The 23,928-nt window shown below is 44.7% G+C and overlaps 1 protein-coding gene across 1 annotated transcript; it reads left to right on the top strand.

Annotated features, from left to right (window-relative positions):
- The first annotated feature begins 8,800 nt into the window (after window positions 1-8,800).
- RPL14 (ribosomal protein L14) lies at window positions 8,801-16,680 on the top strand. Its single transcript, XM_089651962.1, has 6 exons — window positions 8,801-8,853; window positions 12,473-12,574; window positions 14,756-14,850; window positions 15,374-15,473; window positions 16,112-16,165; window positions 16,579-16,680. The coding sequence occupies exons 1-6, from the start codon at window positions 8,851-8,853 to the stop codon at window positions 16,642-16,644; spliced, it is 420 nt and encodes a 139-aa protein (XP_089508088.1). The 5' UTR covers window positions 8,801-8,850; the 3' UTR covers window positions 16,645-16,680.
- Window positions 16,681-23,928: the final 7,248 nt, after the last annotated feature.

Below are 23,928 nucleotides of genomic sequence, written 5' to 3'. Positions count from 1 at the left end.
CCTATCCATCAGTGTATCAACTGCCTGATCACTGAAAGCAGCTCCTCCAGCTACATAAACACATGACCTTAGCACCTCTGTGTGAATGAGACCTTACAAAATGAGGGACAGCGGAGGACATTTATCAAGTCAGTAGCATAACATAGCAAATAAATGCTAACAAGAGCAGGGAGTCTATGCAATTAATTTACTATAAGTTTACAACTGTAACATATTGCATGTACTGTATCAGTAACAGGAATGCCACGCACTCATGTATGTCTCAAAGCAAAGTGTTTGCATTTATTTGTATTCATTTTGAAAAGTATTAGGAAGTTTTGTTTATCATAGCAAGCTGTATTTCAGCAATTCTGCCATTAGATGGCGTGCTGCGAAACTGAATACACTGCATTGGTTACATGTACTGTATTTCCTTTCTTTTATTGCTACATTTTATTTTTGCATTGATCTTCTGTGGTGAAGCCCAATATATGTTCCAATGCCAATTATGTAATTGTTTACATTGTAATAATGTTTTTTTTTAAACAACTTTTTTTTATATATCTCTGTTTTGTATTGGTCAATGGAATGGAATATGTTTAAACCTGCTAGGAATCAGTCTGCACACATTCACATGGGAATGGAGAGTTGCAGAAGCACTGTCCATTCCTGGCTGCGTTAGGGGGCAGTGTGGTGTGCAATTCAGCGCATCGTGAGGCTCCCTTCTTATGTTTTGTACAAACTTTATTTGCAGTGTGCAAAATGTACACTTCATTCTTGACGCACAATGCACTGCGCAACTGTACATTGCCACACAATTCGGCGCAGTGCACTGTGATAAAATTCAGTGTGGCTGCGTTTTACTGCAACATGCTGTAGCGCAGCCATAGGCCATGTTGTTTCCTGTGTGTCCTTGTGGTGACAGGTGTTTTATCACTCTGTGAGTGAGGCTGAATTCACACTGACTTGTGATAAAATGCAGTGAAAAAAATGTACAATTCTATTCATTTTATGCGCATTTTAACGCACATTGACATGTCTTGATCTGTGTTTGAGCACACTTGTAAAATGCAGGTTGATGCATAGACACATAAAAACAATTGTTTTTTATGCGACCTATTCACCCCACAGTGCTGCGTTGATCTGGGTTGCTTTTAATTGCATGTTATGTTAAGTCAACCAAGCATTGTGGTGTGAAAGGACACATAAAAAAACAATTGTTATGGTATGTGAGGCACTCAGAGGTGAGGGGGATCCAGCCAGGAGCACCGGTGGGGAACCCCAGAAGAAGTGGATCCGGGCTGCTCTGTGCAAATCCATTAAAGGTAAGTATAACATGTTATGTTTAGAAAATTAAAATGTATCCTTTTCAATCACTTTCAATTGTTGCACACATTGCTAAATGAGAGGCAGTCTAATTAGCCTCTAAGCCCTGGTTCACATATGTGCGGGTGGTGCCGCTGCGGATCCGCACGAAAATCCGTGCAGCCGCACCACCCGCACAGAAGAATGCGGACCCCCTGGTGGGTGCCATTATTTCTAATGGCATGCCACCCGCACTGGAAAACACAACTGTACTGGGAAGTGAGGTTCCCGTGCGGCCTGCATTTTCAGAAGTAGTGCAGGGACTTCTTCCCTGCATGTCACGGGGCACGGAAGTCCATTCAAATGAATGGGCTCTCATGCCCGTGCAAATTGTGGCCCGCACGGCTGCATATATGTGAACCAGGGGTTAGGGCTTATTCTCGTTATATGTGACCTGCATTTTTCTGCTCAAGAACAACACTGCAATGGCACTTAGAAAACAATTGATTTCTATGTGCCTCATTCACAAAGTTGCAGACATGCTGTGTTTTTCCAGCTCACCACACAGTATGGTACTACAGTTTAGCTGTGGCAAATAAAATTTAATTACATGTCATTTTGTGACACTTTAATAAAGTTAAAAGAAATAAAAGAAACAAAATGTAAACATTCTGATTGGCTGTAGTTTCAAAATGTATGAATAGTTACAAATTATAATAACAGAGTACATATACTAAACTATGGACCGGCAGAAGACTAACTGATTTCAACCAAGTGAGGAAATTGCTTTTTTTCACTAGAACTAGTGTCCCCAGTGAAAGATTTCCCCTCTGTTCCTGTTCTAGTGACAACTCAAAATTTGAGATTTTCTTTCACTCTCAGCAATAATGATCAGCAGGAAAAATAGAGAGGGTGATTCTCCCTAACAGAGGCAAAGACAACAATAAAAAACAGTTTGGTGTTTTAATTCCTCTCTACTCTGTCCAAAATGAAAAAATTATTTGCCTTTAGGGCTCATACACACTAGCTTTGGTATCTGAAGTGTGATGTGTGTTCAGATCCCTCTTCAGAAAGAATTTGACAGGCCCGGAGCTCAATGTCCTATTCCTGATCCCTGGGGTCGTGGAGAGAGAACCTGCAGCTGAAATTCTAGGAGCTGTCATGATGCAATAGGTCATTGGGACCTGGGGTTCGCCCTCGTGGACAGCAGCTGCTGGGAAATGCCACTGATGGGCCTCTTTGCACATGGACTCTACGTTTTGCATGTATGCCGAGGAAGCACAGCCTGAGTTAGGAGTAGGCACATCGGAATATTCCTGTTTTTGCATGTTGGACTTTGAGATGTTCATTTTACACTTTTCCAAGTAAAGCTTTGAAACTTTGTTCCCGCCTAATCTGAAGTTACTCAAAGGGGTGTAATGCAAGTAAGTGGCACCAATGGTTAGCACAAAGAGGCATCCTAGTGCAAGTTACACATGTGGTTGCCATCCTGTGCAGAGGTACGGAAGTTCAAGAGTTAAAGTCAAGTGCATATTGGAGCCTACTCTAGGTGCATGGTGGGGGTCCATTCTGCTACAGGGACTGGTATTGGAAAACGCTGGACAGATGGCTGTGGTCAGTGTTCAGCACTAATTGCAAGCTACAATGGGAAGATGTACATTTACACAGGGACATGAGAGGTAACTGGAGAACAGTCGTTGTGCAAGTATACAGACTGTATTGGTCATTTCTAATGTCAGAGGACCGCCTTAAGGTCAAGTCTTTCCCCACAGCAGCCTCGACCTTGTCCCAGGGCATTGATGAAACAGTACAAACATAAAGGCACCCTTTATGTGTGATGTAGAGTGATCCTGTTACAGGTGCTTAGCGTAGCCCAGAAGAATCCACCCTGGAGGTAATCCTCCTTTATGACCCAGACTTGGCACCCAATGAGTTAATGGGGAACATGGAGAAAGGTCCGTCATCAGCTACCCTGCCCTACTGACACTCTCACAGTGTCCCTAATCACCGCCACACCAGTTACTGTGGCCCTGATCATCACCACACCAGCTACAGTGTCTCTGATCACTGCCACACCAGTCCCAGTGTCCCTGATCACTGCCACACCAGTCAAATTGTCCATAATCACTGCCACACCAGTTACAGTGTCCTGATCACCACCACACCAATTACATTATACTGATCACCACCACACCAGTTACAGTGTTCTGATCACCACCACACCAGTTACATTGTACTGATCACCACCACACCAGTTAGTGTCTCTGATCACTGCCACACCAGTCCCAGTGTCCCTGATCACCTCCACACCAGTCAAATTGTCCATAATCACTGCCACACCATTTACAGTGTCCTGATCACCGCCACACCAGTTACATTGTCCCTTGGCACCGCCACACCAGTTACATTGTCCCTCGGCACCGCCACACCAGTCATATTGTGCATAATCACTGCCACACCAGTTACAATGTCCTGATCACCGCCACATCAGTTACATTGTTCCTCGTCAATGCCACACCACTTACAGTGTCCCTGATCACTGCCACTCCAGTCATATTGTCCTGATCACTGGCACACCCAGTTACAGCATCCCTTATCATGGCCACACCAGTTACAGTGTCCCTGATCACCACCACACCAGTCATATTATCCATAGTCACTGTCACACCATTTACAGTGTGCCTTATCATGGCCACACCTGTTACATTGTCCCTCGTCACCCCTATACCAGTTACAGTGTCACAGATCGCCACCACTCCAGTCATATTGTCCTGATCACTGCCACACCAGTTACAGTGTCCCTTATCATGGCTACACCAGTCCCAGTGTCCCTGATCAGCGCCACACCAGTCGTATTGTCCATAATCACTGCCACACCAGTTACAGTGTCCCTGATCACCGCCACACCAGTCGTATTGTCCATAATCACTGCCACACCAGTCGTATTGTCCATAATCACTGCCACACCAGTTAGTGTCCCTGATCACTGCCACACCAGTCGTATTGTCCATAATCACTGCCACACCAGTTACAGTGTCCCTGATCACCACCACACCAGTCGTATTGTCCAGAATCACCGCCACACCAGTCACAGTGTCCCTGATCACTGCCACACCAGTCGTATTGTCCAGAATATAGTTTGGCCTAAATTTATGAAAACCAATTATTAAATTGCAGAATTTATAACAGAAACTAAGAAAAACTTTTTAGTTTTGTTTTTACAAAAATGTTGGTCTTTTTTATTTATATAGCAATAAATAAAAACCCACCAAAAGAAAGCTCTATTTGTCTAAAAAAAAAAGTGTGAAGTGTCTAAAAATTGGCCTGGGCAGGAAGGGGGTGGAAGTGCCTGGTACTGAGGTAGTTAAATACTAACAGTGGCCATACACACTGCAATGATTTCTTTATCTGATCAATGTGCAGTTCAGTGAAAACGATTATATCTGCAAACACTCAAATTATTATTATTATTATTATACAGTATTTATAAAGCGCCAATAGTTCACTCAGCGCTGTACATTACAAAGGGGGACAGAACATGTGACAGAACAATACCAATACAATGCAAAACATGAGGGGATCGAGGGCCCTGCTCTTTCGAGCTTACAATCTAGAAGGGATGGGATAGTGGTACAGGAGGAGATAGCTGTGGGGGATGGAGTGGTAGGAAGAATGGAGGAGGTCAGCAAGTTAGCAGGGGGTGAGGTAGGCTTCCCTGAAGAGATGGGTTTTCAGGGTGCGCCTAAAGGAGAGGAGAGTAGGTGATAATCTGATGGGTTGGGGCAGGGAGTTCCAGAGGATGGGTGACACCCTGGAGAAGTCCTGGAGGCGGGCATGGGAGGAGGAGACCAGGGAGCTAGAGAGAAGGAGGTCTTGTGAGGAGCGGAGTGTGCGTGCTGGGTGGTACTTGGATATTAGGTCAGTGATGTAGTTCGGGGCAGTATGGTGGACAGCTTTGTACGTCAGTGTTAGGATTTTAAATTTGATCCGTTGCGCAATCGGAAGCCAGTGGAGGGATTGGCAGAGGGGGGTGGCGGAAACGGAGCGTTTGGAAAGGTGAATGAGTCTGGCAGCCGTATTCAGGATCGACTGAAGCGGGGATAGCCAGCGGCGAGGCAGGCCAGTGAGGAGGGAGTTGCAGTAGTCGAGTCGTGATATGATGAGGGAGTGGATGAGCTGTTTAGTGGTTTCTGGGGTTAGGAACGTGCGGATTTTGGCGATGTTGCGGAGGTGGAGTCTGCACGAGTTTGTTAAAGATTGGACTTGGGGCTGGAAGGATAGGTTGGAGTCCAGAATGACACCAAGTACTCTGGCCTGCAGAGCGGGTTTGATATTGGCGTTGTTGGATGTGATGTAGAAGTCAATGGGGGGTGGGGTTCGGGCTGGGGGGAAGACAAGGAGCTCGGTTTTGGAGAGATTCAGTTTAAGGAAGTGGAGCGACATCCATTCTGATATGTCGCTCAGTAGGTGTGTGATTTGGGCAGAGACCGAGGGGGTGAGGTGGGGGGTTGAGAGATAGATTTGTGTGTCGTCGGCATAGAGGTGGTAGTTGAAGCCGTGAGAGTGTATGAGTTGGCCAAGAGAGGAGGTGTAGATGGAGAAGAGAAGGGGCCCAAGGACAGAGCCTTGAGGGACCCCAACAGAGAGGGGGAGTGAGGGGGAGGTGGTAGCATTATAGGTAACGCTGAAAGAGCGTTGTGACAGGTAGGATGAGAGCCAGGAGAGAGCAGAATCTCTGAGGCCGAGGGAGTGTAGTATTTTGAGGAGGAGGGGGTGGTCAACTGTGTCGAAGGCCGCAGAGAGGTCAAGGAGTAGGAGCACTGAATAGTGGCCATTAGCTTTGGCGGTTAGAAGGTCGTTGGAGAGTTTGAGTAAGGCGGTTTCGGTGGAGTGTAGGGGGCGGAAGCCAGACTGTAGGGGATCGAGGAGGTTGTTGTCGTTGAGGTGAGAGCATAGGCGGGTGTAGACGAGGCGCTCGAGGAGTTTAGATGTAAGTGGGAGCAGGGAGATGGGTCTGAGGTTGTTCGGGTCATTGGGGTCCAGGGAGGGCTTTTTAAGTATGGGGGTGATGTGTGCATGCTTCAGTGGGGAGGGGAAAGTGCCGGAGGAGAGGGAGAGATTAAAGATGTGGGTGAGGGAGCGTAGGATGGAGGGGGAGGGAGGTCGTAGGAATTGTGAGGGGATAGGGTCGAGGGGGCAGGTGGTGAGGCGGGCATCAGAGAGGATCTTGGAGACTTCCTCGATGGTAGTAAGGTCAAAGGTGCGGAGTGTTGGGGGAGCTTCAGTATGAGGAATGTAGGGTGGGGTGGGAGAGGAGGTCAGAGCAGTGGTGAGGCCGTGGGAGAGGGGTGAAGAGGGGGTAGCTAAGTGAGGAAGAAGGGGGTTGGAGGGAGTTTGAGCAGCGACGAAGTCCCTGCGGGTAATGTCGAGGGGGAGGGGGGATGATGGGGTAGCTGTGTGAGAGGGGACGGGTTGAGAGGGCGTGTGAGTTGCGGCAATGTCCTTGCGAATTGTGTCAATCTTGTTTTTGAAGTGATTGGCAATATCAAGGGCGGTGAGTGAGGTGCTGGGTGGAGGTGGGGGTGGAGAGAGTAGAGAGTTGAAGGTGGAGAAGAGTCGGCGAGGATTGGAGGAGAGGGCCTTGATGAGGGTCAGGAAGTAGGCTTGTTTGGCTGCGTGGAGGGAGGAGGTGTAGGTGCGGAAGGCAGATTTGTAGCAGGTGAAAGCTTGTTGGGATTTTGTTTTGCGCCATAGTCGCTCCAGGGCACGACTGCGTCGTTTGAGGGTTTTGGTGTGATCAGTCTGCCAGGGCTGGAGCGGTCGGAGTCTGATGTTGCGTGTGGTTAAAGGCGCTAGTGAGTCAAGGGCTGCTGACAGCGCGTTGTTGTAGGCAATCATAGCCAAGTCGGGGCAGGACAGGGGGAGGATGCGGTCGTGGAGTTGATCAGCTGCAGAGTGGAGGGGGGCAGGGTTAAGGTTGCGGAGGTTATGGCTGGTAGTAGTGTGACATTTGGAGGGGTAGGTGTTGGAGGACGAGGAGATAGAGAAGGTGATCAGGTTGTGGTCAGAGAGAGGGAAGGGGGTGTTAGTGAGGTTGTGGGGAGCGCAGCGGTTGGAGAAGACAAGATCAAGGATATTACCGTCGGAGTGGGTGGTGGATTGTATGCACTGTGCAAGTGCAAAGGAGGAGGTTAAGTGGAGGAGACGGGCTGTGTCCGGGTTGTCAAGGTTGACAGGGATGTTGAAATCCCCAAGAATGATGGTGGGTAGCTCAGAGGAGAGGAAGAAGGGTAGCCAGGAGGGGAAGTCTTCCAGGAAGCGGGGTATGGATCCAGGAGGCCGGTATATCACAGCAATCTTCAGGGGGGTTGCGGAGAATAGTCGGACGCAGTGGGCCTCGAAGGAGGAGAAGGATAGGGAGGGGGGGTTTGGGAGGACTCGGAAGGTGCTCTGCGGTGACAGGAGCAGACCAACCCCACCACCTTTACGACATTAAGTCTGGGTGAGTGGGTCCAGGTGAGACCTCCATAGGAGAGTGCAGCAGGGGAGGTAGAGTCAGTGGGCTGGATCCAGGTTTCCGTGATCGCCAGGAGGTTGAGGGAGCGGGAAACAAAGAGGTCGTGGATGGCGGTAAGCTTGTTGCACACCGATCGGGCGTTCAATAGCCATCATTCCCCTTCTGATTGACTTAAACTGGCCATACACATGCAGATTTTCAGACCAGAATATTAGTATGAAAATTCTTTGAAAATTTGGTTAATTGACAAATGTCGTTCGAAAATTGTCTTTTGCTTTTAACATTCGAGTTTAAAATGAATGTAATTTCTGAACGATAACCATATATACTGGCCGAAAATATGTTTGATCTAGAAAAGTTTTCCTTCTTGCCCTGTAGAATTTTCCCGTCACTGCTGTCGAAAACAAACATCAATTTGACCCTACTAACGATTAGTAAATCAAACAAAAATTCTCAAACGAAAATCTATATGTGTATGGCCAGCTTTAGACTCAATTTTGATTGGCCAGGATGAAATATTATTGATTGGTTTGCATCAATCTGTAGCACTGACGTATTTTGTTCATCAATACAATTGCAATTCGATGAATCAGATTATGAGATTACATGGTGGAAAAAGAAATCATTTATGATCGCATCTTAACTATCCCCTTTGCCATGTGTGGCATATTGATTAAAAGGCTTGTTGAGTATTGATGTATTATTCCTATGGAAGAGATCGATTTGAAAAGAAATGGATCATTCCCCAATTCAAAGCCAATGGAAGCTGCAAATCGCACGGACCAATGGCAATGCACCTCGGGATTGTGAGCAGTACTTGTCAGACTATTGGCCGAATGAGTTATGAATGGGTAATCTGTATTGGTAGGAGGATGTTATTCGTCAACCAATCGTGTTACACGTTTTCTCTGCCATCACTTTTCCTTATTCTGCCGTTCTGTTTCTAGGAGCCGTGACGAACCTGCACTCTTTTTTTTCATTGGTCGGAGACTAAGGGTTAGCCGGAAAGCGTTCACGATACTCCCTCCTTTCTGTTACCCGCCGCCATCATGGTGAGTAGCCTGCTCTTGTGCTCTGAGAGGCCGAGGGCGCTGTGTGCTCCCTGGAGGGAGGATGGATAGGTGACGGAGCCCCGGAGAGCGGGCATGGCCCCTACTGTGTGTGCTGTGGTGTTAGAATGTCCTAGGTGAGTTTAGGAGGGGAGGTCGGGGCGGCATGGAGAGCCAGGCTGAGGCCTGGGAGAGCCCGGCGTGTGTGTTCATCTGCTGGGAGTGTGCAGACTTGTCCAAAGTGAGGGAGGCCTGAGATCCCCCCATGGGAGGGGTGTGTGTCTTGTGCTGGACACATGGCGGGGCCTACTCCTCATCTACCTGATCGGGGATAGGCTGTGTGGAGGTGATCCTTCACCCGGACACTCATCATGGCTCCAATATGTCTGAATGTTGGCCTAAGGGCCAGTTCAACCCGGAAGTAGGGTTGCACCTCATCCCTGGAAATCTGAACACAGGTTCTGTGGTGGATTAAACTGCCTTAGGCTGCATTCACACTTGTGCGACTTCAAAATCCTGCAAATTTCATTGTGAGTGGATGAGTGTGGCTTTGACCAAGGATAATTGTTTCTTCTGTACAAAGTCACATGTACAACATTCAGGTGCAACTTTGGGGGGTTTACATTGAAGTCTATGGCCCTCAAGTCGCATGAAAGTATGTAGTGCAGGAACTACTTTGAGGTCGCACAGCTATGAATGGTACCCATTGGAAAACATGGGGGGGGGGGGGGGAGGAGGTAACTTGTCATGGAACTTTTGACCACAAAGTCACATGACTAGTTGCATAAGTGTGAATGGAGCCTTAGTGCCTGATCTGCATTTAGTTCTCCTCAGAACCTGTGTGAGGTTTGTGTTTATAGGGATGAGGTGCTAACCCTTCCTGGAAAGGTCACCGTCTCATGTGTTCTGGGTTAGCCTTTCATTTCAATAGGATGGATGCCTAAAGTACCGGAATGTGCAAACAGTAGTGCAAGGACTGTTCGGAAGTCGATGTTATGCCGGCTGTCTCCATCCCATCACTCCAGATGCAAAGTACTTTGGGAATAATGCAAGTCAGACACTAGAGGTTCAGATGCAGAACTGGGATCGTTATTATGGCTTGAGCTTATGTATAGTGCGAACGTTGGGGATTTCCGTAAAGCACCAATCAGGATACATTCTAGATGTTACAATAAACCATGAAGTGGTGTGTCCTAAGCTGTCATAGACAAGATGGTAACTTCTACAATTCTTCAAGGCCTAGAGACACCTACATAAGATAACATTTCATTCTTCAGGGAACCTCCTGTTCATGGGGAACAAAAGTTAGTAAGCCTACCCCCTGGTTCACATATGTGCGGGCCGTGATTTGTCCCTGCACTTCTTGGGAAATCGCATCCCGCACGGGAACCAAGGTTCGCAGTACGCTTGTGATTTCCAATGCAGGCGGCGTGCCATTACAATTAATGGCACCTGTCTATGGGTCCTGCGTTCCTCTGTGCAGGTGGTGTGGCTGCAGGTATTTGTGCGGTCCCGTGAAATCTTGGGTAAAGCAAAGGTTAGTTAACTATTAACCCTTTCAAGGACTACTTTTTCAGACCTTTCCGCACTGTACTTAATGGTACTGCAGTACATGTGGTTTGATGGACACAAAAGCACTGCATTTGCAAGTTGTGTTTAGAGTGTCATTAATAATTGGCACCCCCGTGCATCTCACAAAGGCAGAGTGTTTGTGTGCAGTGTGGGAAATGCACACTGAATGCATTTTTTACACACTGTGTTCACCTTAGGTAGAGTCCCCCAAAGCCTCTGTAAGGTGCTCCACTTGGTGGTCCTGCGTAATTTCTAATGCAGGACCATTGTATGTGAGGGCCCACTGACAACCTGACGTGGTGTAGAGAAGAGATCAGGGGATCAAGGAATAAGGGAAGTATAGCAGCCTATTCCTTACATCTAGTCCAAACCAGAACACGGTGCGGGAACCCCACATTTCCGTGTGCATTTCCTGCATGGCATTCAAAACTGGCTGTGTCTGCAATCTGAAGCAGGTGTCAACAAATATAGGGTCCTTTCACACTATGAACTACATGTGAATCGCACAGGAACGCTATGTAGTTCTTGTGCAATTCACATGTAGTGCGATCTCGGCTCATTCATTTTGAATGGGCTGAAATCACACCTCACCAGAAGTAGTGCATGCACTACTTTTTTGAAATGTGCAGCAACTGGAATGCAGGGAACTTTTGTACCATGTGCAAATGTTGTGCAGGCAAACGTTAACTTTGCACTGATACCCACAGCAGATCACAAGGGCAGTGTGATTGGAATGCGGCGTGGGAAGCTGCACAGGAACGAGGCTTTCCCGCACTCCATTTTAGTGTGAAATGGCCCTGAAGGACACCCCAAACGCAGGTTACAAGCACAGCGCGGTTGCCCACACAGGGTAGCTTGGTACAGAAGTCTCATGCGATGCGTTTGCAGTGAGTTTTCAAAAGTAGTGCATATGTTACTTTTGGTACAGTGTAATTTCAGCCAATTCCATATGAATGGGCTAAAATTGCGCTGCACAGGAACCCACAGAGCATTCGTGTGCAATTTCCAATGTGAACTGGCACTTAGGCCAGGGTCACACTTATGTGAGTGCAGGAATCGCACCTGTTCTTGCACCCACAACTACCCGCAGCCAAAATACGCTGTTCTTAACAGATACGCAGGACTGCTGTTCATTCTTAATGGCACTCCCATGCATCTAATAAAAAAAAAAACACGCATTTGCGGGTTTGGGGAATTGCATGGCGTGAAAGCATCATGCGATTTTCATGCGATTTCCCTGCCACTGTGTTTTGAAGAAAGGTACAAAAGGAAAAAAAGTAATCTTTTTTTTTTTTTTTTTTTTTTTCTTTTTTTAAATGTACCCCAGTAGTGGGGGTCTTGCAGTGCAAGGGTTAACTATTTACCAGATAGGTTCAACTTTGGTAACACATTACACTTGTATTTAGGGTGTAACATGTTGCTTTGCAGCAACCCCCCAGCGGGCAGGGTTTCCTCTCCCCTGCAGCCACTATCACTATTAATACTGGTGCGGCTTTGTGTGACTGCACATGCACAGAGATCTGTGAATAAGTCATCTCACCGCATCAGACAGCATGTAGTTCCCAATAGAGTACAAGCTGAATAAGCGTGCTTTGTAGTCCATGAACCCTTCCTGCAGCACTGAAACTGACAGGCCATATAGTTGGGGGCAGAGAGCTGAAGGGAAGGGTCTGCAGGAACTTGAGATTGCACCCTCGATGCTCTAATCACAGGTACAACGCTCTGCTGTCTCTTGTATTTGGAGGTACAAAAGTGCATTTATTCATTATTTCACAAAGGTGAACTTCTTGAAGTCTAGGAGACCAGTCCCCCGAAACCTCTCTACGGTGCTTCAGCTAGAAGGATAAATGTCACCAACAGGGACACAGCAGTAAAAACCTAATTATTGAAAACTAGAAGTGCGCTCTTTAGATCTGCAATATAATTGCTATTGGCAGCAATTTTCTAGTATTTATATTCTGAAACGTTGTTTTAACAATTAAAAATAAAACACGTTTGTCTAGCAAGCTGGACTGACCTTTTTTTTTTTTTTTTCCTCTATATCTTGCAGGTGTTCAAACGCTATGTGCAGATAGGCCGTGTTGCCTACATCTCTTTTGGTCCCCATGCTGGTAAACTTGTGACAATTGTTGATGTAATTGACCAAAATAGAGTAAGTATTAGAAATGCTTATGACATCATTATTTATGTTGGTGAGATTTTTGTGATGTGTGTTAAACCTGAAAGAAAAAAATGTGATATATTGTAGCATACCAACCATTTGGCTACATTTGTTTTTCTTTTTGCACCCCCGCCCCCCTTTCTCCTGGTGATATGGCCAGTAATAACCTTATGTATTCGAATATCTCCACCCTGGATAAATGAGCACGGGAGAAGATTTGGACAACATAATTTTCAGTTGGGCGAGGGCAAGGAGGAAGAAACAACAAAGTGTTCCCATAGTTAATAGCCAATGTGGTGGTTTGGTGCCATTGATGCCAGCAAAGCTGCCACTGGCCAAAGTGCAGCCCCTCTAAATTCTGAAGCACAAAAAACTGGCAGTTTTGTTTAGAAAGTTTGGAGACGCCTGCCTAACCCCTACATAATTACGTATTTTCAGTTGTATATTAAACAGTTAATTTAATTAATGTGAAAATCATTAAAAATGCTAAATTATTGCTGCTTTTTTACCCCTATGGTAATTGTAACTGCTTTATATAAAGCTAATTCCTGTGAGAGTCCTAAAGTTACAAGAGCCACTTACCTAAAACTTTCACTTTGGGCTTGATTACACTTTGCATTTGGGGGCAGTAAAAACAGCCAGTTTAGGTGTGTTTTTTTTTTTTTTTTTTTTTTCTTTTCTTTTCTTTTCTTTTCCTGCCCTCTCAAGATGCAAAGGCAAACAGACAGGTGTACACATGTTACACCTGTTTCATGGGTGTGCTTAAAATTATATACCCTTTTGGAGTTCAACCAGTGTTACCACCACCAAACATTCAAATTAATTGGGCTGTGATGAAAACCTCATGTAATGCTCACGGTTGTGGCACAGTGATGCAGCATTATCAAGGCTGAAATGGGCGGTGAGAAGGTAACCTATATAGACTGATTTAACACCTAAACTCAGGTGTTAATTTACTAAAACTGCAGAGTGCAAATCTGGTGTAGCTCTGAATAGAAACCAATCGGCATCCAGATTTTATTGTCAAACCTTAAAGTGATACTAAACCTGAAAACTTTTTTTTACCTCTATGCATTTCTTGCATTAAGGTAAACCATGCTCACCCTTCCTCATGTGAAGGGAAAGGGAGGGGAGAAGATATCAGCGCTGTGCACAGCTGCATCTCTTCTCCCCTTGCTTTCTCTTCACACAGGGACTTTTAACAGCAGCAGGAGTCATTGGCTCTTGCTGCTGTTAGTCAAGTGTGGTGAAGAGGAAGTGAGGGGGTGGTGCTATGTCCCGCTGTGTGTGTCTATGGAGCACAGCTCCATAGACACACAGGTCAGACGCATGAAGCGATTGTCCCCATAGCAAATGGCTTGCTATGGGGACTCACGAAGAGGAGGAGTCAGGATTGCCGGTGGGGGACCCGAGAAGAGGAGGATCTCAGCCACTCTGTACAATACCACTGCATGGAGCAGATGAGTATAACCTGTTTGTTTTAATTTAAAAAAAATTCCTTTTAATACCTTTTTATGTAGCTGAGTAATTTTGTGTAGGGGGCACATATTTTTTAAAGGATACCTTTCATTATGTTACACCCATATTCAGGGTGTAACATGGTATGAATAGGCCGGCCCCCACTTTGATAGCTAGTGGGGGATCTTCCGCACGGCCGTGTCACTTATTCACAGTTTTCTGTGAATGAGAAACTGCAAGTCCCAACAGCCTTGGTGGGTGTCAGCTTGTACTTCTCAGTGAACTACCATGAGACTGGAGCGCTGTGGTAGTTCATGGATTCTTCCTGTCAGTATATCTGCTGGCCTGTACATACCATATGTGCAAGCAGATATACTGACAGGTCTGCAGAGACCTGCATGGCACCTGCGATCTGATCACTGGTGGAATGGTTTACAGGCTGCTGCAACAAAAAAATAATAAATGCACTTTTTTTTTGTTTTGCAAAAGGTGAACTTATCCTCTAAGCAGCCACTGTCATACTTTGCAGAAGAAACGGCTGCACTGATGTTTGCCAGATAGTGTATCATATATTTAAAATAAGGATTTTACTTTTTGTTATATACTTGATTAAATCCAATGTCCTTCATGTCAGAGCAATAATGTCACAAGCGCATTGCTGTATATTTACTGTTTATAGCGTGTTTGTTGAATTATCGAATTATCTATCTACAGGCTCTTATTGATGGTCCCTGCACTGGTGTAAGAAGGCAGGCCATGCCATTCAAGTGCATGCAGCTTACTGACTTTGTTCTGAAGTTCCCCCACAGGTAATTAGATGTTAAAGGCTAAAAGCACTTTGTAAGAGAAGGTAGGGTCATCCTTCATTTAAAGCGTATCTAATGTCATTTTACATTTGGGATGGAGGAGAGAAATCTGTCAGCTTTAATCTGTCTGCACTGGGAAGGTTCACCCTCTATTTGTTCTGGTGACTACTGTGATTATAAGTCAGTGATATGTGGAAACATTTTACAGTTGTTACCAGAACAGGGCGTTTTGGTGACAAATTTCTGAATGGAATTCCTTCACTTTGGAGAGATCTCATCTTTTCTGTTTTGTCAACAGGAAGTGAGGCAGGCCTTCCCCCAATGAGACCAGTAATAAAACTGATATGTTTTGTAAATGTTTTCTGGACCTGAATATATTCAGAGTGGATTTAGCAAGCTTAGAATAAACAGTTTCTGAAATCTTAGTTGTTTTTCACGTTTAAATATCAGTGAATCTTGCATAATTTTAAAATTGTTTTCTAGCTTACAGTAAGTTTACCATATAGTTGATTTTTTTCTCTTTTAGTGCTCGGCAGAAATATGTCCGTAAAGCCTGGGAGAAGGAGAAGATCAATGAGAAGTGGACTGCTACTAACTGGGCAAAGAGGATTGATGCTAGAGAGAGGGTAACTAATTTTGGCAGTACAAAAAATGTCCACTGCCTCAGTCTATAACTGGCCTTCACAACAAAGCACATATAAGGGCAACGCATGTCAAACAAAAGAGAAAAATTCCAGGCTCAACTAGCCAGCCTGCAAACAAGGGTCCACCTGCCCTTGGTCTATCCATGTGCCTCTACTATGGGGGCTCCCAAAATTTGTAGAGTTAGGACTACAGAATATATAAGGGTGCCGTGAGGAGGCTCTGTAGCTTACGCATGTTTGCAAATGTGTGCAAACTAAACCCCTGTTTTTAACTCGTACTGTTAGACAGGTTAATTTGGTTTGTTTACAGGCTGGCTGGCAAGTTGAGCCAGGAACTTTTCTCTTTTGTTTGACGTGTATTTATGGAAGGTAATGGTGGTGCACTGATTTTCTCAAATTCTTGTTGACGCCTGCACTAGTTCATAATCTGCTCGGTGAGAAATTTGCATGACAGGTGCCCCTTCTTCTTCTTCTTTTTTTTTTTTTTTTATGCCGTGGTTCCACCCACTGGCCTCACTCTTTCCCTGGAGCTGCAGTGATGCATGAGTGATGTCACTCCTGAAGAAGCTGATATATGTATGCATAGTTTGAATTTGTGTGATTCCATTTTTGTTTTCCAGAAAGCAAAGATGACAGATTTTGACCGTTACAAAGTTATGAAGGCAAAGAAAATGGTAAGCTTAGCCTTTATGTCCACAATAAAAAGTGTTGATTGCTGGGAGCAGATGCCATACACTAGTTCCAGTTGAATATTTGAATGATGGACAAAATAACCACATCATAATTGAACATGAAAACCCTGGTTAAAATAAGTTTCATTTGTACGGCAAAGATCTAGTCATGAAAGTGTTGCTTCTCACTTGTTTCCAGACTATGAAGCAACAAATGCGCCATTAAATGATGGAGGGGGGGGGGATTCTGAGGACAGCTTGGTAATGTGTCCTATTAGCATTCATAACAGTGTTGGTATCTGTGCTTTATTTTTAAGATGGCTTCTAGAATGGTGATCATTTGGGCACACTTGAATGTTTGTTTTGATTTTGAGCATTCTGAATATAATACTAATAGACTTGTATTGGTCTTTCAGAGGAACAAGATAATCAGACATGAAATGAAGAAACTCCAGAAAGAGGCTACCAAGCCAGCAAAATAAATTTCTCTTAAAAAGAAATAAAATCTGGTTTATAGACTCTTGTGTCTGGTTGAACTTTTTTTGTGTATGCACCACAATTTCAGCCTAACCTTTGGGAGGTTGAAGGAATGTATTAGTGAATGTAAATACAGCAATGATTTATTTCAGGTAACGGTATTTATGACTGTTATGTATTTCAAAGCTGAACAAATGTGCCATACCATTTTGATGTTTTTCTACACACTAAAATGACATGGTTCTTGTTCTGTAGACCTGTGTCAAATGGCAGTAATAAAAATGCTTTTCACTATAAAAGCAACCTGCTGTAAGACAAACACAGGGCTAGCAATGGTCTTTCAAATGCAAGCCGACTGAGTGTCACTCCAGATTTACTCTAACATTGTGTTGTAAAGCAGTGCATTTGTATGTATGAAAAGGAATTTTGGAAGAAATAGCCTCTCATTAGTCCCCTTCTGAACATGCTATTTGCCTGGTTGTATCTGGCTTTCCTGTTTGAGTCTGCATGATGTGAGAACACCTGCATACATTTTCTGGGTTTGTGCTGATGTCAAAGGCTCAGTATGCCATCTAGGAAAATGGCAACATTTTAAAGCAGTGGTAAAATCTGCTTTTGCAACTTTTACCTACAGGTAAGCTTATAACAGCTCACCCTTACCCCCCCCCCCCCCCCCCGTATATTTGTATAAAGTGCAAAGCAAAAATTCAGTGGATAGGGTTTCATTTTATACACCAATCGCAATTTGTTTTAAAGACTAAATGAGGATTGCTCTTTAGTTTGAAACTACAGTGAGGAACAGAAGTATTTGAACACCCTGCAATTTTACAAGTTCTCCCACTTAGAAATCATGGAGGGGTCTGAAATTCACATTGTAGGTGCATTCCCACTCTGAGAGACAGAATTTAAAAACAAATTCAGGAAATCACATTGTATGATTTTTAAAGAATTTATTTGTCTTGCACTGCTGAACATAAGTATTTGAACACCTGAGAAAATCAGTGTTAATATTTGGTACAGAAGCCTTTGTTTGCAATTACAGAGGTCAAACGTTTCCTGTAGTTCTTGACCAGGTTTGCACACACTGCAACAGGGATTTTGGCCCACTCCTCCCCACAGATCTCCTAGATCTGTCAGGTTTCGGGGCTGTCGCTGAGCAACATGGAGTTTTAGCTCCCTCCAAAGATGTTCTATTGGATTTAGGTCTGGAGACTGGCTAGGCAACTCCAGAACCTTGATATGCTTCTTATGGAGCCACTCCTCGGTTATCCTGGCTGTGTGCTTCGGGTTGTTGTCATGTTGGAAGATCCAGCCACGACCCGTCTTCAATGCTCTGACTGAGGGAAGGAGGTTGTTGCTCAAAATCTCAAAACAAATGGCCCCATTCATCCTCTCCTTAATATAGTGCAGTCATCCTGTCCCCTTCACAGAAAAGCACCCCCAAAGCATGATGTTACCACCCCCATGCTTCACAGTAGGGATGGTGTTCTTGGGATGCATTTCATCCTTTTTCCTCCAAACACGACAAAGTTTAGACCAAAAAGTTCTACTTTGGTCTCATCTGACCACATGACTTTCTCCCATGCCTCCTCTGGATCATCCAGATGGTCATTGGCAAACTTCAGACGGGCCTGGACATGTGATGACTTGAGCAGGGGAACCTTCCGTGCAATGCATGATTTGAAATCATGATGGCGTAGTGTTCTACTGACAGTGACCTTTGAAACTGTGGTCCTAGCTCTCTTCATATCATTGACCAGCTCCTCCCTTGTAGTTCTGGGATGATTCCTCACCTTTCTTATCAGTGATTCCCCACGAGGTGAGATCTTGCATGGAGCCCCAGTCTGAGGGAGACTGACAGTCGTCTTTAGCCTCTTCCATTTTCTAACAATTGCTCCAATAGTTGATCTATTTCCAGCCTTGTAGAGGTCCACAATTTTGTCTCTGGTGTCTTTTGACAGCTCTTTTGTCTTGCCCATGGTAGGAGTTGGAGTCTGACTGACTGTGGGGTGGACAGGTGTATTTAAAGAGCTCAGACAGGTGCTACTAAGTTAGATTAATGAGTGGAGTAGAGGTGGACTTTTTAAAGGCACAGTAACAGGTCTTTGAGAGCCAGAATTCTTGCTGTTTCTTAGGTGTTCAAATACTTATGTTCAGCAGTGCAAGACAAATTCTTTAAAAATCATACAATGTGATTTCCTGAATTTTTTTCTTTCTTTTATTCTGTCTCTCAGAGTGGGAATGCACCTACACTGTGAATTTCAGACCCCCTCCATCATTTCTAAGTGGGAGAACATGCAAAATTGCAGGGTGTTCAAATACATCTGTTCCTCACTGTATATTAACACACATTTTGGCTTTGCACTTTATACAAATCCTATGGCCTATGAGTTTTTACCTTGTATACTATCCCTGGAGAAGGGGGAGGAAGTTCCCCCAAAACACGTTGGCTCTACTTGTTTACTTTTATCTTCAACTCAAATACCTGGGATGCAAACTACCCAAGAACCCATGTGGAAGAACAAACAACCCTCACTTGTAGAGGTGGGGCCCACATTCATGCAGAAGGCTGACCTCTAGGTTGGAGTCCTACGTCCTGAGTGGGACAGATGCTCTAAATGCATACAAGCACCTACTGCTGAAGTGGGGGAAGAAGGGTGGGGATCCTCTGACCCTTCGACACCTCCTGCATCAGAGGCTCTTCTAATGAGTGTCAGGAGCAGGTCCCTCTAAGGCAGGGATGCTCATCCAAAATTGAAGGGCAAGGGCCACTTAAGTGATTTAGTAACCAGTTATGGGCCACATTTATTTGGATAATCCCCCCCCCCCTTTTCCATGTGTTAAATAATGTGATGGAGGCTGTGTGAGGGCCCCTGGAGTATGAGGTGGGGTCACCATTGTGACTCCTGATGCTACCACCAGTGGTTGGAGTGTGGTAAAATCTATCTCAATTATGGGGCTTTGCTGTCCTCAAATGCAAACAAGCCCTTACTGTCTTGAGCCCCTTTTAAGGCTGCTTTCGTACTGATGTGCTGCAGTTTACCATAGACTTCTATTTTATCTTGCAGGTGTGCACTTTCTAAAAGCGCAACAAAACTGCATTCAGCACACCAAACCTGTAGGACATGATAGAAGTCTATGCCTTGGTGCAGCTAAATTGCAGGAAAGCCGCAGGTGCACTGCACTTGTGGATCAGTGTGAAAGCAGCCTGATGACCCTTTTTTAAAATTGCTAATATTCCCATTGCTAAACTATGCTAAATGGGAGCAGATTCTGATGAGGACAATCATATATAAGAGGAGTCCCAGGGTCAGGATGATGGGTGTCAATTCCTACAATACAAATGTAAATTAATTACAAATTAAACTCCCCCAGAGCTACTAGGGGCGTATGAGCTGAGGTCACCCATAACAATGGGACTATCTACTGTGTCTCTTAGCAAAGACATGCTGCATCTGCCCAGTAATGCAACCGGTTCCAATATGAGGCAAGGCTTTAAATATTGACAAATACAGGAAGCTGGTGGTTATGGGGGTTTCAGGTGGCCAAGGGTGACCATGTCACTGTAGGCAGGCAGTGGAAACCCACCACAGTACACAGCTCCACAATGAAGAGCCAAGTGCCCCAATGTCACATTCATGACTAGCCCTCCACGTCACTCCAACGAGGTACAGCCTCCAAAGCTACTGAAGACCAGACTTTGATCCGGATAGTTGCAGAGACCAACTCAAGAAGCAGTGTGGCAGGGAATTTTGATTGAAGCCACTGAGGAAATAATACCACAAAATTAGAAGGCTGGCAAAAAATAGGACATTTGCCTTACTAGTAAAATTAGTTTTTATTGGGTACAGTACAGGACCTTTAGTACAGTATATATACAGTTACCTTAAAGCAGAGCTCCACCCAAAAGGGGAAGTTCCACTTTATGGTATAGTCCCCTGCTCCCCGTTAAAGATTGGCACCTTTGGGGCTCAGGTACACGATTCTGACAGGTACTTGCTCCCACTTCCTCTGCGCTTGCCTAGGCAATCAGAAAAGAGGAAGTTGTCCTCCTTCCATGTTGTCTTCTAGGACACATGACAGATCCCAGAAGACTACGGGACCATTCACAAGGCACAGCGCTACTCGTGCATGCGCAGTGGGCACCTGGCTGTGAGCTGAGTGCCCACACTTAAGATGCCGGCACTGGGGAGAGAGGACGGCAGGTGAAACCGGATGCGAGGAGGACACTGCAGGATCGAGGGACAGGTGAGTGGCTATTTTTAAAAGTAGTTGCTGACACTTACTTTTTTTTTTTTACATTTTGACTGGAGGTCTGCTTTAAAGTCACTGGACATTGGCAAAAAAAAAAAAAAAAAGCCTCTCAATTTTGTTGCAAGCAACAGGGAGATCATGAAAACAGAGCGGAGGAAGATCATACTGGTAAGTGAAAATCCTGTTTCCTGACAGCTCCATGTCATCACAGCTGGGTAAGGGCCCCACCCCTCCTTTTTTCCAGGACCTAACTCATAAATTTGAGGCCACCTGCAGACTCAGCGGTCCTCTTTTTTTTTTTTTTTTTTTTCCCACCCATGTGCAGGACCTAGGTGTGCTCCTCTACCTAGCTGATCTGTCCATGCATGTGGGTTTCAGATGGACACAGTCCCTGGTGTACTGGCTAAATGACCTATAATCAAGGGAGCCCCATTGCTGGTCCTCGGGGTGGCTTTTATCACGGCTAACAGCCTTGTCTGGGGTCTGCTGGGTCTATGTGAAGTGCATAACAGAGTCTCCCCTTGGCACGCACACCCATGTAGTGCCAGTGTTTACAGCTGGATGACGGAGGTTGGGTGAGCTAAATGTAAAAATGCTTTGTATCCAAATAAATGCATTGCTAGGTATTGTGCTCCCTGCAGCTGCTGTGCATACCCTGAGCTCCTCCACAGATAGGACTCTGCATAACAGGTGTACAAAGTAATACTTTGTCTGTTCACACATGGCATTAACCTGTTGGTGGCTTCTCGTGTTTGCTTTACTACCAGCATTTCCAGAGAAGGTAGAAGAGTCACCTATGGATGACTACTGTAGCCAGCATTGCCTGTTGGAATATGGAACATCCTTTTATATTTTGTTTATACTCTCCAGTTTCTCAAAAAAAAAAAAAAGAGGGGTTTTTACAATGTCAACAATTCCTTTGGATGGTTTGTGTACATTGCAGAATATTGTTGCAGATTCCTACCTATTTTTGTTGCTCTTGACAAAACATTTTCATTATCTCCTGCTCTCTGGCAAGGCAAAGTTTGATTCATTAACCACCTGCTAAATCTGGCTGTGGTTGGAAGCTGCAGTATCAACCTCCAGCTAGCAGTTGGTAACCTTTAGTGTTTGTTACTAAGCAAGCTATTTTTCTGCTTTATTACATCAGCGGCAGGTAAAATCCTGTAAAAAGGATTCTCTAGTCTGGCAATGAGCAGTCTCAGAGCTTTCCCAAGCTAGGCAACCTTCTTCAGACTTATCAAAAAAGAAGACGCAGATGAACATGACTGTGATGAACATGAATGTAAATGTTTTATATGTTCTAGCAAAGAGTAGTCTAATAGCCTTCCCAGGCAAAACAGCCTCTTCAGACTCTCCAAAGGGGAAGAGCCGGATGAATTTCACGGTATGAATCTTGCTTTGTTTAACCACTTCCAGTCTGGACACTTTTACCCCCTTCCTGTCCTGGCCAATTTTCAGCTTTCAGTGCTCTTACACTTTGAATGACAATTACTCGGTCATGCAACACTGTACCCATATGAATTTTTATAGCATTTTTTTGAGACCGATAAAGCTTTATTTTGGTGGTATTTATTTACCACTGGGACTTTTATTTTTTTTTGCTATATAAATTAAAAAGTCCAAAAATTTTGAAAAAAAGTGTTTTCCTTATAAAATTTTGCAAATAAATAGTATTTAATCATAAATCTTGGCCAAAATGTATTCTGTTATAATTTTAGTAAACAAAATAACCCAAATTAGTTTATAACGAAAAAATTATAATTTTTAAACTTTTTTTAATATTTTTTATTATTTTTTTTTTACATACTGTCACCCTACCAGTACAGTGTCACCATGGTGACACTGTACTACTTGTGGGGGGTGATGAAGATTTTTTTTTTATACTTGTTGCTTTTACACCTATAAAGGATGTAAAATCAATCATTTCTCCTTCTCTCTATGTAGCTGCATTCTTGTAGCCATTGAGAACTACTGAGTGAGCTGTGATTGGTCACAGCTTGTCACATGGTACAAGGCTGTTGTGAATAGCCTTGTACCATGTGACCTCTGTGATAATTTACAGATTTCACACGTAGTAAGCAATGATGTCACAAGTAACATCTTGCTTAATACTCTGCATGTGATCACTGATTGGTCAATCAGTGATCACATGATCGGGACCTCGTACAGAGGGCACCGGATCGTGGTGCTGCACGCTCCCAGGGAGCGCGCACAAACAAGGTGCGGGGAGGCCATTTATAAACGGCCACTCGACCCTGCACTGCTACCGTCCGGCCGTTTATATACAACGGCCGGACGGGAAGTGGTTAAGCATTTAGAAATGAGGATGATGACACCCAACATGTTGTGACATTCATTAACCACTACCCAACCACCCTATAGCAGAAATACTGCTACAGGACGGCAAGGGTTCATAAAATCAAGTATATATACGTGATTTAGCATTTTCGGGTAAGGGGCATGCGCGCCCTACCCATGCTGCCATTCGCGGCCGTGGCTGTCAGTCACCGGGTCCCGGCCGGTAATTACCGAGGATCTCTGACAGGGAGAACGGTTTTGTTTACTAATGTTGGACATACACTATACAAATTTCTGTCCAATTTCCTTTAGATTTACCTTCAACTATGTAGTGCAAGGGCCTGCCTAATTGGATACAATTGAAAGTGTTGTTTGGGTTTGACCTCCTATTATATGGTTTTTGGTAAATCTAAAGCAAAATTCTCATGAAAATTGTATAATGTATGGCCAGCCTAAAAGTTTTCCTCCCTGTCAGCTCAGGCACACCGCTTTGGATGGCTGTGCACAGCCATCTAAAGCAGTGTGCTTACAATGAAGCACACAGAAACCTTCCCATAGTTAAACACACCCACTACACAGTTAACCCTTTGTTCGCCCCTCACATTAACCCCTTCCTGCCCAGTGCCATTAGTACAGTGTCAGTGCCTTTTTTTTTTTTTTTTTTTTTTTTTAGCACTGATCACTGTAGTCAGTTCCCCCCAGTGTCAGAATGTCCGCCGCAGTCCAGCTATAAG

Source organism: Staurois parvus, unplaced genomic scaffold, assembly GCF_062004578.1.
Source record: "Staurois parvus isolate SC_StPar_1 unplaced genomic scaffold, SC_StPar_1.0 ptg000668l, whole genome shotgun sequence".
Classification (NCBI taxonomy): Eukaryota; Metazoa; Chordata; class Amphibia; order Anura; family Ranidae; genus Staurois; species Staurois parvus.
Note: the sequence above shows the minus strand (reverse complement) of the source record. Positions and strands in the feature narration are given on the sequence as shown.